The sequence below is a fragment of the Camarhynchus parvulus genome, chromosome 11 (assembly GCF_901933205.1).
Source record: "Camarhynchus parvulus chromosome 11, STF_HiC, whole genome shotgun sequence".
Classification (NCBI taxonomy): Eukaryota; Metazoa; Chordata; class Aves; order Passeriformes; family Thraupidae; genus Camarhynchus; species Camarhynchus parvulus.
This window is the reverse complement of record NC_044581.1, coordinates 1,451,455-1,463,133: the sequence shown is the minus strand read 5'-3', so window position 1 is coordinate 1,463,133 and position 11,679 is coordinate 1,451,455. Positions and strand designations below refer to the sequence as shown.

The window sequence follows — 11,679 nt, the reverse complement described above, 5'->3', positions numbered from 1 at the left end:
GAGCTCAGTGCTCACAGCAGAGCCAGATGCAGACCCACACCCCCATGGAACTGGGAGCCCAGGCCACATCTGGAGCTGGGCTCAGTCCCGAATCCCAACCCAAATCCAGGCACAGCTGGTGGCACGGGCAGTGTGGCCAGTGACACCTGGCAGTGCTGGTAACCACCAGCCTGCAACAGGAACCATCGGCCCATGAAATTCTCCACATTCCTTGGCTCCCCTGTGCTTGTTTTCCCAACAGGGTTCATAAACTGGCATCCAGCTGGCACACTGCCAGACTGCTCCCCACTCTCTCCTGGTTCCCTCCAGAATTCCAGGGCCTCTTATCCCCACCCTAAATGTGCCCAAGCCCCATCCAGGCACCCCTGCCCGCCCAGAACCCCCAAAGCAGGATGGGCCTGATGGCTCCCCAGTGTGTGGATCCGTGGGTTCAGTGGGCACAGGATGGGTCTGATGGCTCCCAGTGTGTGGATCCGTGGGATCAGTGGGCACAGGATGGGTCTGATGGCTCCCAGGTGTGGTGTACAGTCTTGTTGTGACCTGTACAGTGTTAGTGGATGGCTGCCCAGTGTGTGGATCCGTGGGATCAGTGGGCACAGGATGGGTCTGATGGCTCCCCAGTGTGTGGATCCATGGGATCAGTGGGCACAGCCCCTCGTGGCAGCATCCTCATCACAGGGACTCAGCTGCACCCACCCTCAGCGCTGGGATCTGGAGGGAGCTGCTCGTGTAAATGGAACACTGCTCATCACAAAGACATGAAGTTCAGCACTAACACCGTGTCTGGAGATGGGAATTACCCCTGCCCACAGCCCGCTGCACCCCCGACCAGCAGGGATCCAGGAAAGGGTGGTGCAGCACCCGCAGCAGCCCCGAGCACGCACAGCCAGGCGGGGAATGGAGGCTGTGGAAGCAAATGGGCACCGGGAATGGCACCCCAGAGCCCTGCCCTGCCCGCCTGGATCCGGCCCTGCTGCACTCTGCCAGCCTCGCTCAGGTTTTACGAGGGATTGGGGAGACCCGTGAGGCTCCATAAAGTGCTGTGGGCACGGCCTGAGTGACTGGTCCGGCAGTGATGGGCCAGAGGCTGCTCCCAGCTCCGGGCACTGCCAACAGCGCAGGGCAGGGAATGGCGGGCAGGGGGACAATGCAGGTACCCCGCAGCCCCTCGTTCTCACAGCTGTGCCCCGGAGGGTCCCCATGGAGCTCCAAGCCAGGGCTTGGCCCCACGTGCACTGGGGACTGCAGATCAGGGGGGACCACCAGCACCATTCCAGTGAAAATTCCCGGCCTTTACCACACTAGCCCCAGCTGGAGTGGGCAATCTCCATCCCTGCTCATGGCGCTTCAGCTGGTCCCTGGCCCAGCAAGGCCGGAGCCCCCCGTCCCCCGGAGCTGTCCCGGTCCCCCCGGACCCCCACGTGCAGCACCGCTCCGAGGGGTGCGGCCCCTTTAAGAACCGAGTGGCGCCAAACCCGCCTCACGTGACCGCTGCCCGCCCCCCGGTGGGCGGGGCCTCGGCGCGCGGGCTCCCGCCAAGGGAGAAGCGCGCGGGACCGGCCCCACGTGTTCCTGGGAGCGGGACCGGGATCGGAACTGGGATCGGGATCGGAACCAGGATCGGAACCGGGATCGGACCCGGGACCGCGGCCATGGCCCAGCTCCGCCTCACCGACTTCTTCGGCCAGACAAAAGGGACCACCGGAGCCCCGGCCAAGCGCAGCGGCGGCCGCCTGCGCAAGGCCGCCCTCGCCGGTGCCCCGGTGCACCGGGAGGAGGAGGATGGTGTCCCGGCGGGGCTCAGCGGCCGCTCGCTGCCGCTGCCCGTCTCGCCGCGCACCCCGGCCCGCGGGGGCTCCCCGGCCCTGCGGGGCCTGGCGGGCAGGAAACGGAACCGCCGGGAGATGGAAGCGGGGTCGCCGGTCGGGGCCCGGCTCGGGGAACCGAGCGGGAAGTCGGCGCGGAAGAGGCTGGAGCTGCCCCGGGATGCGGAGCCGGCGTCTCCGGGAGCGGTAGGGACATGGTGGGGTCGGGGATGCGCCGCTTCCTCTGGGATGGGGGAGGGTAAGGGCGTGGGGAGTGGATGGGTGCGCGTGGAACCATAAAACAACAGCCCCGCAAGCGTTCGACCCCTTTTCCCCGTGCAGGACCCCCCGAACTTGCCTCCCCTTCTCCTAATTCTCAGTCCCCCCCTCATCCGGAACCCGAACTTACTCCCGCCCCAAGTGCACGAACCCCAAAACTCGCCCCCTTCAGCCCCTCTGCCCCCGGGCTTGCCCCCTCCCCTATTGCAGGCCCCTCAATGGCTCCCCCTCCCCGTGCAGGACTTTGGGGGGCACAGGGGAAGGGCTCCGTGCGGGTGGGCTCCCCGGACAGTCCCTAACTCTCCTCTCTCTTGCAGGCCACCAGCTCCTCGCCTCTGGCCACTCCTCGACCCCCGACACCGCTGTCACAGGACCCGGCCATGTCCCCCCGGGCCAGCAGCAGCGGCTCCCCGTGCCGTGGGCAGGACACGGGGACAGAGCCCGGCCCAGCCGCCCCGGGGCCGGCCCGGCGCCTGCAGCGGGTACGGGCTGATCCCGGCCCTGCTCCCAGCGCGGGTGGATTCGGTGCCGCCTGTCCCGCTCTGACCCTGTGTCCCCTCCCTGCCCAGGAGGACGTGGCCGAGCTGCAGGGCCGCCTGCAGAGGATGAAGGCGATGAAGGTGCCGGGCCAGGTGCCCTGTGTCCCCAGCGGGACCAGCAGTGACCTGCGGAGCCGCCTGGAGCGCGTGCGGCACCTGGAGCAGCGTGTCCGGCAGAGGAGAGCGGCCACCGGGGACACGGGGCCGGGGACACCGGGCGGCAGCTCCTGGGGGAGAGACCGGGTGAGGAGCAGCTGCAGGGGCGATTTGAGGGAGCTGCCACAGCCCTGAAGTGCTTTTGTGGGGGTCTGAGGGCTGTGGGGACTCTGAACGACGTGACACCAATGTCACAGGTGATGTGACCCCAATACCTACGAGAGAAGGGCTTTGGGATGGGGTGGGAGGCGGGCACGGTGTCAGCAGCAGGGCCCTGACCCCATCCTGTCCTTCCCCGCAGCCAGAAGCCCCCGGCGTACCAGAGGTTCCACACGCTGGCCCAGGAGCTGCCCCCGGGGCTGACGCTGCCCTACAAGTTCCGGGTGCTGGCAGAGATGTTCCGCAGCGTGGACACCATCGCCGGCATGCTCTTCAACCGCGCCGAGACCGTCACCTTCGCCAAGGTCAAGCAGGGCGTGCAGGACATGATGCGCAGGTGAGTTGGCCCCTTTTGGGGTCCCAGCAGCCCGTTTTGGGGTCCCAGCTGCAGCTCTGCGTGTTCCCAACCTCTGTGGTGCTGTCACAGGCAGTTTGAAGAGCAGCACCTGGGGCAGATCAAGGCCGTGTATCCCAGCTCGTACCGGCTGCGCCAGGAGAAGAACGTCCCCACCTTCGGCAGTGGTGGGAAGAAGAAGTCCGAGTATCAGCTCACGCTGGAGCCAGTCCTGGGGGAAGGTATGGATGGTTTTGGGGTATGCTCAGTCCTGGCTGGTCCCTGAATGCATAGGGATGCTCTGCTTGGTCCATTAAATGATCCTTCTGAACGTGTTGGAAGTGGGAAACAGGTTTGGGACAGGAGGGAGAACATCCAGGCAGCGACTCAGCTCCATGGCAGGGCTCTGGCCCTGTCCTTCCCGAGGCTGCCGTGGTTTGTGCCCTGCTGGGGTGTGTGGGTGACACTCTCGTGTCCCTCCTGGCAGAGGAGAAGGTGGATGGGCGCCCGCACCTGTCGGCATCACGGCTGCTGGAGCGCCGGAGGGAATTCCACCGCAACCTGGTCAACATCGTCAGGGAGCACCACAAGGTGAGGGACGCCTGGCACCCCCTGCTCTGGACTCTGGGGTTGTCACTGGTGCCATCCAGGCTGAAGGACACAGAGGTTCCTCTTGGAGATGGGCTCTGAATTCGCTGCCTGTGTCACCAGGCTGTGCTGGGAGCGCAGGCCAGTGGCTGCCTCTCCGTTCCTGGTACCATGACAAAGCTCTCACCCCTCTCCAGGCATTCCTGGCTGCCCTCAGCCCTCCCATGGTGGTGCCAGAGGAGAAGCTGACCCGGTGGCATCCCCGCTTCAACGTGGATGAGGTGCCGGACATCAGCCCCGCGGAGCTGCCGCGGCCGCCGCAGGAGGACAGTCTGAGCACGGCCCAGGAGGTGCTGAGCACGGCCCGGGGGATGCTGAGCCCCAAGGTGAGCCAGGGCCAGGGGCTGGCTCTGCCTGTGCCACCTCGGGGAAGGTGTGGGTGGCTTCCCACTGCCAGAGAGCAGGGATGGATGGGATATTGGGAAGGAATTCCTGGCTGGGAGGGGGGCAGGCCCTGGCACAGGTGCCCAGAGAAGCTGTGGCTGCCCCTGGATCCCTGAAAGTGTCCAAGGCCAGGCTGGACAGGGCTTGGAGCAACCTGGGCTAGTGGAAGGTGTCCTTGCCATGGCAGGAGGCTGCAAATGAGAAGAGCTTCCAGGTCCTTTCCCACCCAGACCATTCCATGATTCTATGAAGCACCCCAACTCCTCTGTGCAGGCAGGATGGATCAGGATCACTGGGCTGGGACCACTGGGCTGCTGGGTGACAGCGGGGGCGGCAGAGGGGAAACTTCTCCTTCCTCCAGCCTGAACTGTAACCCAACTCCTCCTCCCTCTTCCACATGAGCAGATGGAAAAAGCTCTTGCCAACCTGGCCCTCAGAACGGCCGAAGCCAGCGCGGGGGAGCCGGCACTTTCCAAAGCTCCAGCCCCTGCCAGCACCTCCAGCGCGCTCAGAGGGGTGTCCCAGGGGCTGCTGGAGCGGGTGAGTCACGGTGTGCCGGGCCTCACACGGGGCTGGGGACGCTCCCTGTGCCCAGCCCGTCCCCTGGGGGCGCTCCCTGTGCCCAGCCCGTCCCCTGGGGGCGCTCCCTGTGCCCATCCCATTCCCTGGGGTGCTCCCTGTGCCCATCCCATTCCCTGGGGTGCTCCCTGTGCCCATCCCGTCCCCTGGGGACGCTCCCTGTGCCCATCCCGTCCCCTGGGGGCCCTGCCCGTGCTCAGGGTGGTGTCCGTTTCAGGTGCGGGCAAAGGAGGCTCGGCGGCTGGCGGCGCTGCTGACGCGGGACGCGCAGCAGGAGCAGCGGGCGGCACGGCTGGCGCGGCTGCCGGCCATGGCGCGCCTCCTGCGCGGCGTCTTCGTGGCCGAGAAGAAGCCGGCGCTCAGCATGGAGCTGCTCTGCGCCCGCCTGGCCGACAGCTGCCCCGAGCTGGTGGCACCAGGTAGGGATTTTTTGGGGCATCTCTGCGGGAGGAAGGGGATATAAAGAGCTGAGTGCTGATCCCGGTGCTCCCGGCTGCAGGTGAGATGGAGAAACACGTGCGGCTGTTTGCTGAGCTCCTGCCTGACTGGGTGGGCGTCCACACCCTCAGGACGGATGTCTACGTCAAGCTGGACAAAGAGAAGGACCTGGGCCTCGTCACCGAGAGGCTCAACAAGGCGGCCAAGGAGGCCGGAGCTCTCTGAGCCCCGCTCAGGTTTGGGGTTTTTTCTGTGCAATCTCCTCCAATGTAGCAAATCCCGACAGCGCTCTGGGTTCTGGGCTGGGCTGGAGGGAGGCTCGTCCTCGGGTGGCTGAGGAAGGGCAAAATGCCTTAATTTAACTGATCCTGTGGTGGGAGCTGTGAGGATTGTAGGTCCCCTAGTCCTGGAGCAATTCTGTGTCCTGGGGTGGTGATGAAAGCGACCCTAACCTGAGGAACCTTTTCTTCTCCCTTTCCTGGTTCTCCTGAAGGTTCAATGCATGAGGGGTCTCCTGAAGGTCCAATTTCAGAGGTTTCTTCTATTAACTGGGTCCTGGTGGGTGAAGGCAGAGCAGGGCAGGCTGAGAGGGTGACAGGCAGGAAGGAGTGAGAGAACAAGTCACAAATTGGTGTTTCTGGAACTTCGGGCCTCGTTCTGTTTTTAAGGGAGGGAAAATGCATCTTCCATTCCTCACTGGAAACAACTGCAGGACTTGTCAAAACACATTTGTATTAAATGTTTTAAATATAGTTGACTTGTGTTAACCCAGTGCTCTTCCTCGCTGCCTGTCTCGTGGTTCTCCATGGCAATTGGCGCCGGGAAGGGCTGGCTCCTCATCCAGCTCCTGGAGAAAAACTCACTGGAAAAAGTGAGCGTGGGTTTGCAGGGAGCTGAATGCAGCTTTTGTGGATGGGGCTGGGGGAGCAGCTGCTGCAGGGACAGGGGCAGGCAGGGCTGACAGGGATCCAGGCTTTGTTTTTCCCAGGGGAAATCCCAGGCCACTCAGGCTGAAGTGGCTTGGGAAGAGGGACAAAGAGGGTGAGGATGGCACAGAGGTGCTGGGCTGGCACCGTGCCCTGCTCGGGGTGGGAGCTGCCCAGGGGCACGGCAGGCACACCTCACACTGCTCCCCAAGCCAGGCTGGGGCTGGGGACACCAGGGACCTGCAGGGAAAGGGGGCTCCCTCATCCTTTCATCCCACGCTGCTCCTGGGCGGATTCCTCACCTTAAGTGCTGGGCTCGAGTCTGGCAGCAGCTGAGATCCCACAGCACTTCTGAGCGAGCAAGAGGCCTTCCTCCTCCTCCTCCTCCAGGCCTGTGCTTGCCTGTGCAGCCCAGCTGCAGGAGCGTGCCCAGTTTCCAGGGAGGAGGAACAGGGATTAAACCCAACCCAGGGGCTGGGTGTGAGGCTGGGGGCTCCTGAGGCAGGCTGGGCTCTCTGCCATGCTCAGGGACCTCACTGTGGTGGGAAGGAGCTGGATTGCAGCAGCTGGAGTGGAGCAGGACTGGAAAGGAGCTGGAATCAGCAGCCTGGCAGCCAGGCTCACTCCCAGGAGAGCTCTCAGCGAGCTCCTGTGCTGCTCCTCGGGATAAAGCCCTTCTGCTCCTCGGGATAAAACCCTTCTGCTCCTCGGGATAAAACCCTTCTCCCACCTGGAGGCCGCCCCTGCCCAGCCTGGTCTCTCCAAGCAGATGACATCAGGGGCTGCTGGCAGCCCAGCCAGGGCCAAGGCACCGTCCCCACGTTCCCTGATGTCACCTGCTGGCACTGGCAGGGCTGACGCTGCTTCCCCGGCACGCAGCTGCTTTCCATGGCTCTCTGGGGTGGAATTGATTTTCCCTCCTCCCCCGCAGCAGGAACCCTCTCCTGGTGCCAAGCCTGTGAGGTGCTGCCTGCCCTGGCTCCCCGAGGGCCCTGGGGCATCCTGGGCCCCAGGGAATTGTGTTCCTCGGTGCAAACTGAGCAGTGCCGAAGGGGCTTTCCAGGAAAAAGGGGTGAAAATAGCTGGAATGGTCCTTCCAAGTGAAGGGGCTGGCTGGGAGGTGGCCCCAGGTGCTGGATGGGGAAGGGGAGCTGAGCTGACCAAGCCTCTGCAGCCAGAGGTGGGTGCAGAGTAAAGAAAAGGTACCTGAATGCTCCCTGGGAAACAATTCCAAGCATTTGGGGGACAAGGGAGAGCTCACAGCACAGCCTTGCCCCACTGACCAGCTGGGGCTGCAGGGAGACACTGCCAAGTGTCATTCACAGCTTCAGCCACTGCAAGAACAGCTCTGAGACAGCTTAGGAAATATAAAAATACATCAGTATTTATTTTACCTGTGAGTCCAGCCCCTGCTGGGCCAGGGACACAGTCCCTGATGGTTTCAGGCTTGTGGAAGTTTTGGCACACAGGGATTTAGCTGTGAGCAAACTGAACCGTGCTGGAGGAAGCATCTCCAAAGCCCCCTCACACACCTGAGACCCCTGCAACACCTCTGCTGTGGCCTCACCTGGCACCAAACTCCCACCAGGGCAGGCTCTGACGGCCCAGAGCAGCCCAGCAGAGGGGAAGCAGCAGCACAGGAGGGGGATGTGGTGCAGGAGATGGGGAATTGTGCTGAACAAAAGGTGCCTGTGGCCTCCAGGGAAGGAAAACATTGACTGGGCTCACCCCACAGCAGGACCATCCTGATTTAAGAACACAGCAGGCACCTCATTCTCCTCAACAAGCACAGCCCTGGTGTAAGAGCAGCTTGTTCTGGTGTGAGTGACAGCACAGAGCAGCCAGCCTATCCTGAGGTCAAATACAGTAGGATTTGTCCTTTACAGAAATAATTGCTTTTTGCCCATCTCCTGTGTTTCTTTGGGAATTTTTTAGCAGGTTCCTTGGAGGCTGACAGCCCAGCCCAGGGAATGCTGGTGCCCTGTCAGAGCTCTCCTGCCTCAGCAGCAATATTGTCACTTTGGTCTCCTAAAACCCACAGATTCAGAGAAGCTGCATCTTGGTCTCCATCCCCCCCAGTCAATCTGCTTGTTCCTTCTTCCTAAAAGGATGAACTCCAAAAGGGATCATTACACTCAACACAGTGCTTGGGAAATTTAGGATTGAAGAGCATCTGGCCATGCTCAAGACCTGTGTTTAACCCCCTCCCCACCCCCATGTGACAGCCAGAGTCACTACAAACAGCCCCAGACTTGTTCCCAGTGCTCCCTCCTCCCTGCTGCTCCTCAGTCGTACTGCAGCAGGGAGTAGAAAGGGATGGAATTGAGCTTTTCTGACCCTTTCAGGGCTTTCAGCTCTATGATCACCAGGCACTCCAGGATCTCAGCCTTCAGCCTCTTGAGCAGCTCGCAGGCAGCACGCATGGTACCTGTGGAGGGGAGCAGAAACATCCTCACTCCAGGGGCAGCTCCAGCCCACAGCCACCCCTGCTGCTGCCAGGCTGAGGGTGCCAGAGAGGTGTGGATACCCCTGGCAGTGCCCAAAGCCAGGCTGCATGGGGCTTGGAGCAGCCTGGGCTAGTGGGAGGGGTCCCTCCATGGCAGGGGTGGGACTGGATGGGATTTATCCCACCCAGCCATTCCATGATTGCATGCACACAGGGGTACAGGATCACACATGCTTCCCTCACCTCCAGTTGCCAGCAGGTCATCCACAATCACCACTTTCTGTCCTGGCTCCACAGCATCGCTCTGGACTTCCAGCTCAGCCTGCAGGGAGCAAAGAGCAGCTTTGGTTTAGTCTGGCCTTGCAGAGAAGCCCCTCGCGAGCTGCTGGTTCATGCTGGAACACAGACAAATCCTCAGCAACATCAGCCTAAACACTCAGCACCTAAAATCCCAAAAACCCCACAAATTCCAGCTACAGGGGAGCGCCACGGGAACACAGAGCAGGGAGGGGATTGCTGGGCCAACCCTCTGGCACACAAAGATCCTGAACTTTTATCATGTGAGTTAGGGTGGAATCTTATCCCAGAGCAGCTCTCCAGTGAGGAAAATCTCCTGTCACGCACTGGGGAGCTCTGCCTAGAGCCAGATCCAAACTGGCACCTGTTTGGATGTGTCACATGAGCTCAGTTGGCCCAAACAACCCTCATGGCTTAGGCCTGGCGTTGGGGGCTCTGCTGCTGTTAGTTCCTAGTGGGAGTAGCACAGGCTGAGGCTCAGCCCCAGGTGATGGGGCGGGATGGGGGAAGCCATGCGGGACAGCTGTGACTTACAGCACTTACTGCCAGAGTGGGGGACACTCTCCGTGGTCATGCCCCTGGATTCAAGCCAAAGAAAGCCGTTTAGCACTGGGTCTGAGCACCACCCCCCTGAGAAGAATCACGGCACAGCACCGAACATCCCCCGTGGGCACAGACGCAGCGACCGCGGCTCGGGGCTGGCTCAGCGCCGCTCCCAGGGCATCAGAACCCAGCCTGGGACCCCCTCCCCGCGGGTTTAGCCCCCCTGCCCCCCCCAGGGTGAGCCCCTGCTGCTCCCAGGCCTTGCCTTGCCGTATTCCAGGCTGTAGGAGATGCATTCAGTGGCACCGGGCAGTTTCCCCTTTTTCCGCACGGGCACGAAGCCGATGCCCAACCTCTGCGCCAGCGGGGTCCCGATGAGGAACCCCCGGGAGTCCAGGCCTGGGGGCACAGCAGGAACAGGCAATCAGGCAATCATTCACCTTGGAAAAGGCCCCCAGGACCATCAAGTCCAACCATTTCCCAGCCAAGGCCACATCCGCGTATTTTTTGGAATGGTGACTCCACTGCTGCCCTGGGCAGCTGTCCCAACACCTCATCACCCTCTCAGTGAATTAAATTTTCCCTCATATCCAACCTAACCCCCCCAGGTGCAACCTGAGGCCTTTTCCTCTTGTCCCATCACTCAGATCGGAGCCATTTCACTGGGGGAGGGTCTTGGCACAACCCTCCCGTTTTATCCTCCCATTCTAAAAGCAATTTGCTCTTCAGGTCACTTCTGAGGGTTGGAAGCACAGCCCACACTCCTGTTCTCACCCACATGTGCTGCTGCTGGCCCCAGCACATTTCCCTCCCCTCTGACCCTTTTCCTTAGAGATAAAGCCAGCAGGGCCCTGCTATCAGTCCAGCCACACGAGCAGGAACTCTGCACCTCGGGGCAGCCCTCACTTATCTCACCTGGGCCAGGTCTGGTCTGTGCCCCTTTGGCTGTGGCCCAGCCCAAGCACTGCCTTCCTCTTCCTCAGCACCTGGCCAGGTGAGCTGAGGTGCTCTGGCCACCAAGGCCGTTTGTGCTGGCCTGGAAAGGCTCCCTGAGGAAAACCAGCTGGGACTGGGCCTGGGGACAGTGTGGGGACACTGCAGGCTCTGTGTGCCCCCTCCTTTTTAACAATGAATTATGCAACTGGCATGGAAGTGTCGAAGGGCACCTGCCACATCCCACAGCAGCATTTCAGGAAACCACAGCAGGAGGGGAAGGGTAGAAAGTGTCCTGGTGTTACCATGTGACAGAGGCCAATGTTCAGGTGATTTCTGGGTCCAAGGGCTACAACATTCCCCAAGGGCCACCCCACACCTCCCACCCGGGACACACTGCTCAGGGGTGTTCAACCAACACTCACCCACAATTAAGTCGATTTTTGGGAAAGATGCCCTCACATGATCCTCCAGAAGATCAATCAAAGCCCTGAAGGCCACAGGATCCTTCAGCAAGGGGCTGATATCGCTGCAATGAGGGAGGGCAGGGGGTGAGGCACCTGCGGGGCTGCTCTGGAAACGCTCAGCACCTGATCTTGGGGGAGGCTCCTGAGCCCGGGGAAGGCTCCTGAGCCCGGGGAAGGCTCCTGAGTCCAGGGAAGGCTCCTGGCCCCAGGGAAGGCTCCTGCCCGGTGCTACCGGGGCCAGGGATGGGCAGCGGGGACAGGAACTGGCAGCGGGTCCCCGGCCCGGCTCCAGCCCTGCTCCCATCCCCAGCTCCAGCCCTGGTCCTCACTCCATCCCCTGTCCCGGTTCCAACCCCAGTTTCCTCCCCGATCCCGTCCCGGTCTCACCGGAACAGCACGCCGGGCTCCGGGAAGTCCGGGAAGGAGCGGACGCGGTCGCGCACCCGGCGCAGCCGCTCGTCGCTCATGGCGGCCCCGCCGTGCGCAGCCGCCGCCGCTCCGCTCCCCGCAGGCCGGAACGGGCCGGGAGGGGCGGGGCGGGGGCGGCACCGGAGCGGGCGGCACCTGGGCAGGGAGCGGCGGTGCCCCGGGGACCTGCGGGTGTGGCACCGCGGGGCATGGAGCATCCGTGCCCCGGTATTTGGAGCTCCGGTACCCGGTACCCTGGAGTGTGGAGCTCCGGTATCCCGGACATTGAGCATCCGTGCCCCGGTATCTGGAGCTCCGGTACCCCGGAGTGTGGAGCT

General features: G+C 62.6%; 2 protein-coding genes across 2 annotated transcripts; one reads left to right on the top strand and one right to left on the bottom strand.

Moving 5' to 3' along the window:
- Positions 1-1,513: 1,513 nt before the first annotated feature.
- Positions 1,514-6,084, top strand: CDT1 (chromatin licensing and DNA replication factor 1). Its single transcript, XM_030956016.1, is given in 11 exon segments — positions 1,514-2,012; positions 2,402-2,566; positions 2,654-2,839; positions 2,841-2,866; positions 3,081-3,275; positions 3,366-3,514; positions 3,760-3,863; positions 4,058-4,246; positions 4,710-4,844; positions 5,101-5,302; positions 5,383-6,084. Coding segments are annotated over 11 exon segments (1,875 nt in total). The 5' UTR covers positions 1,514-1,652; the 3' UTR covers positions 5,547-6,084.
- A 1,521-nt stretch (positions 6,085-7,605) lies between these two features.
- On the bottom strand, positions 7,606-11,441 carry APRT (adenine phosphoribosyltransferase). Its single transcript, XM_030956044.1, has 5 exons — positions 11,321-11,441; positions 10,892-10,995; positions 9,799-9,932; positions 8,937-9,015; positions 7,606-8,675 (listed from the first exon to the last, which is right to left on the bottom strand). Exons 1-5 carry the CDS (start codon positions 11,398-11,400, stop codon positions 8,533-8,535), a joined length of 540 nt encoding a protein of 179 aa, XP_030811904.1. The 5' UTR covers positions 11,401-11,441; the 3' UTR covers positions 7,606-8,532.
- Positions 11,442-11,679: the final 238 nt, after the last annotated feature.

Excerpts from the sequence above, each read along its gene's own strand:
- APRT (XM_030956044.1), bottom strand. The coding sequence starts at position 11,400 with ATGAGCGACGAGCGGCTGCGCCGGGTGCGCGACCGCGTCCGCTCCTTC. Across the intron at positions 9,933-10,891 it reads AAAAATCGACTTAATTGTGG|GCCTGGACTCCCGGGGGTTC; the intron begins GTGAGTGTTGGT and ends CTGTGCCCCCAG. Across the intron at positions 9,016-9,798 it reads ACAGCCTGGAATACGGCAAG|GCTGAGCTGGAAGTCCAGAG; the intron begins GCAAGGCCTGGG and ends TGCTCCCTGCAG.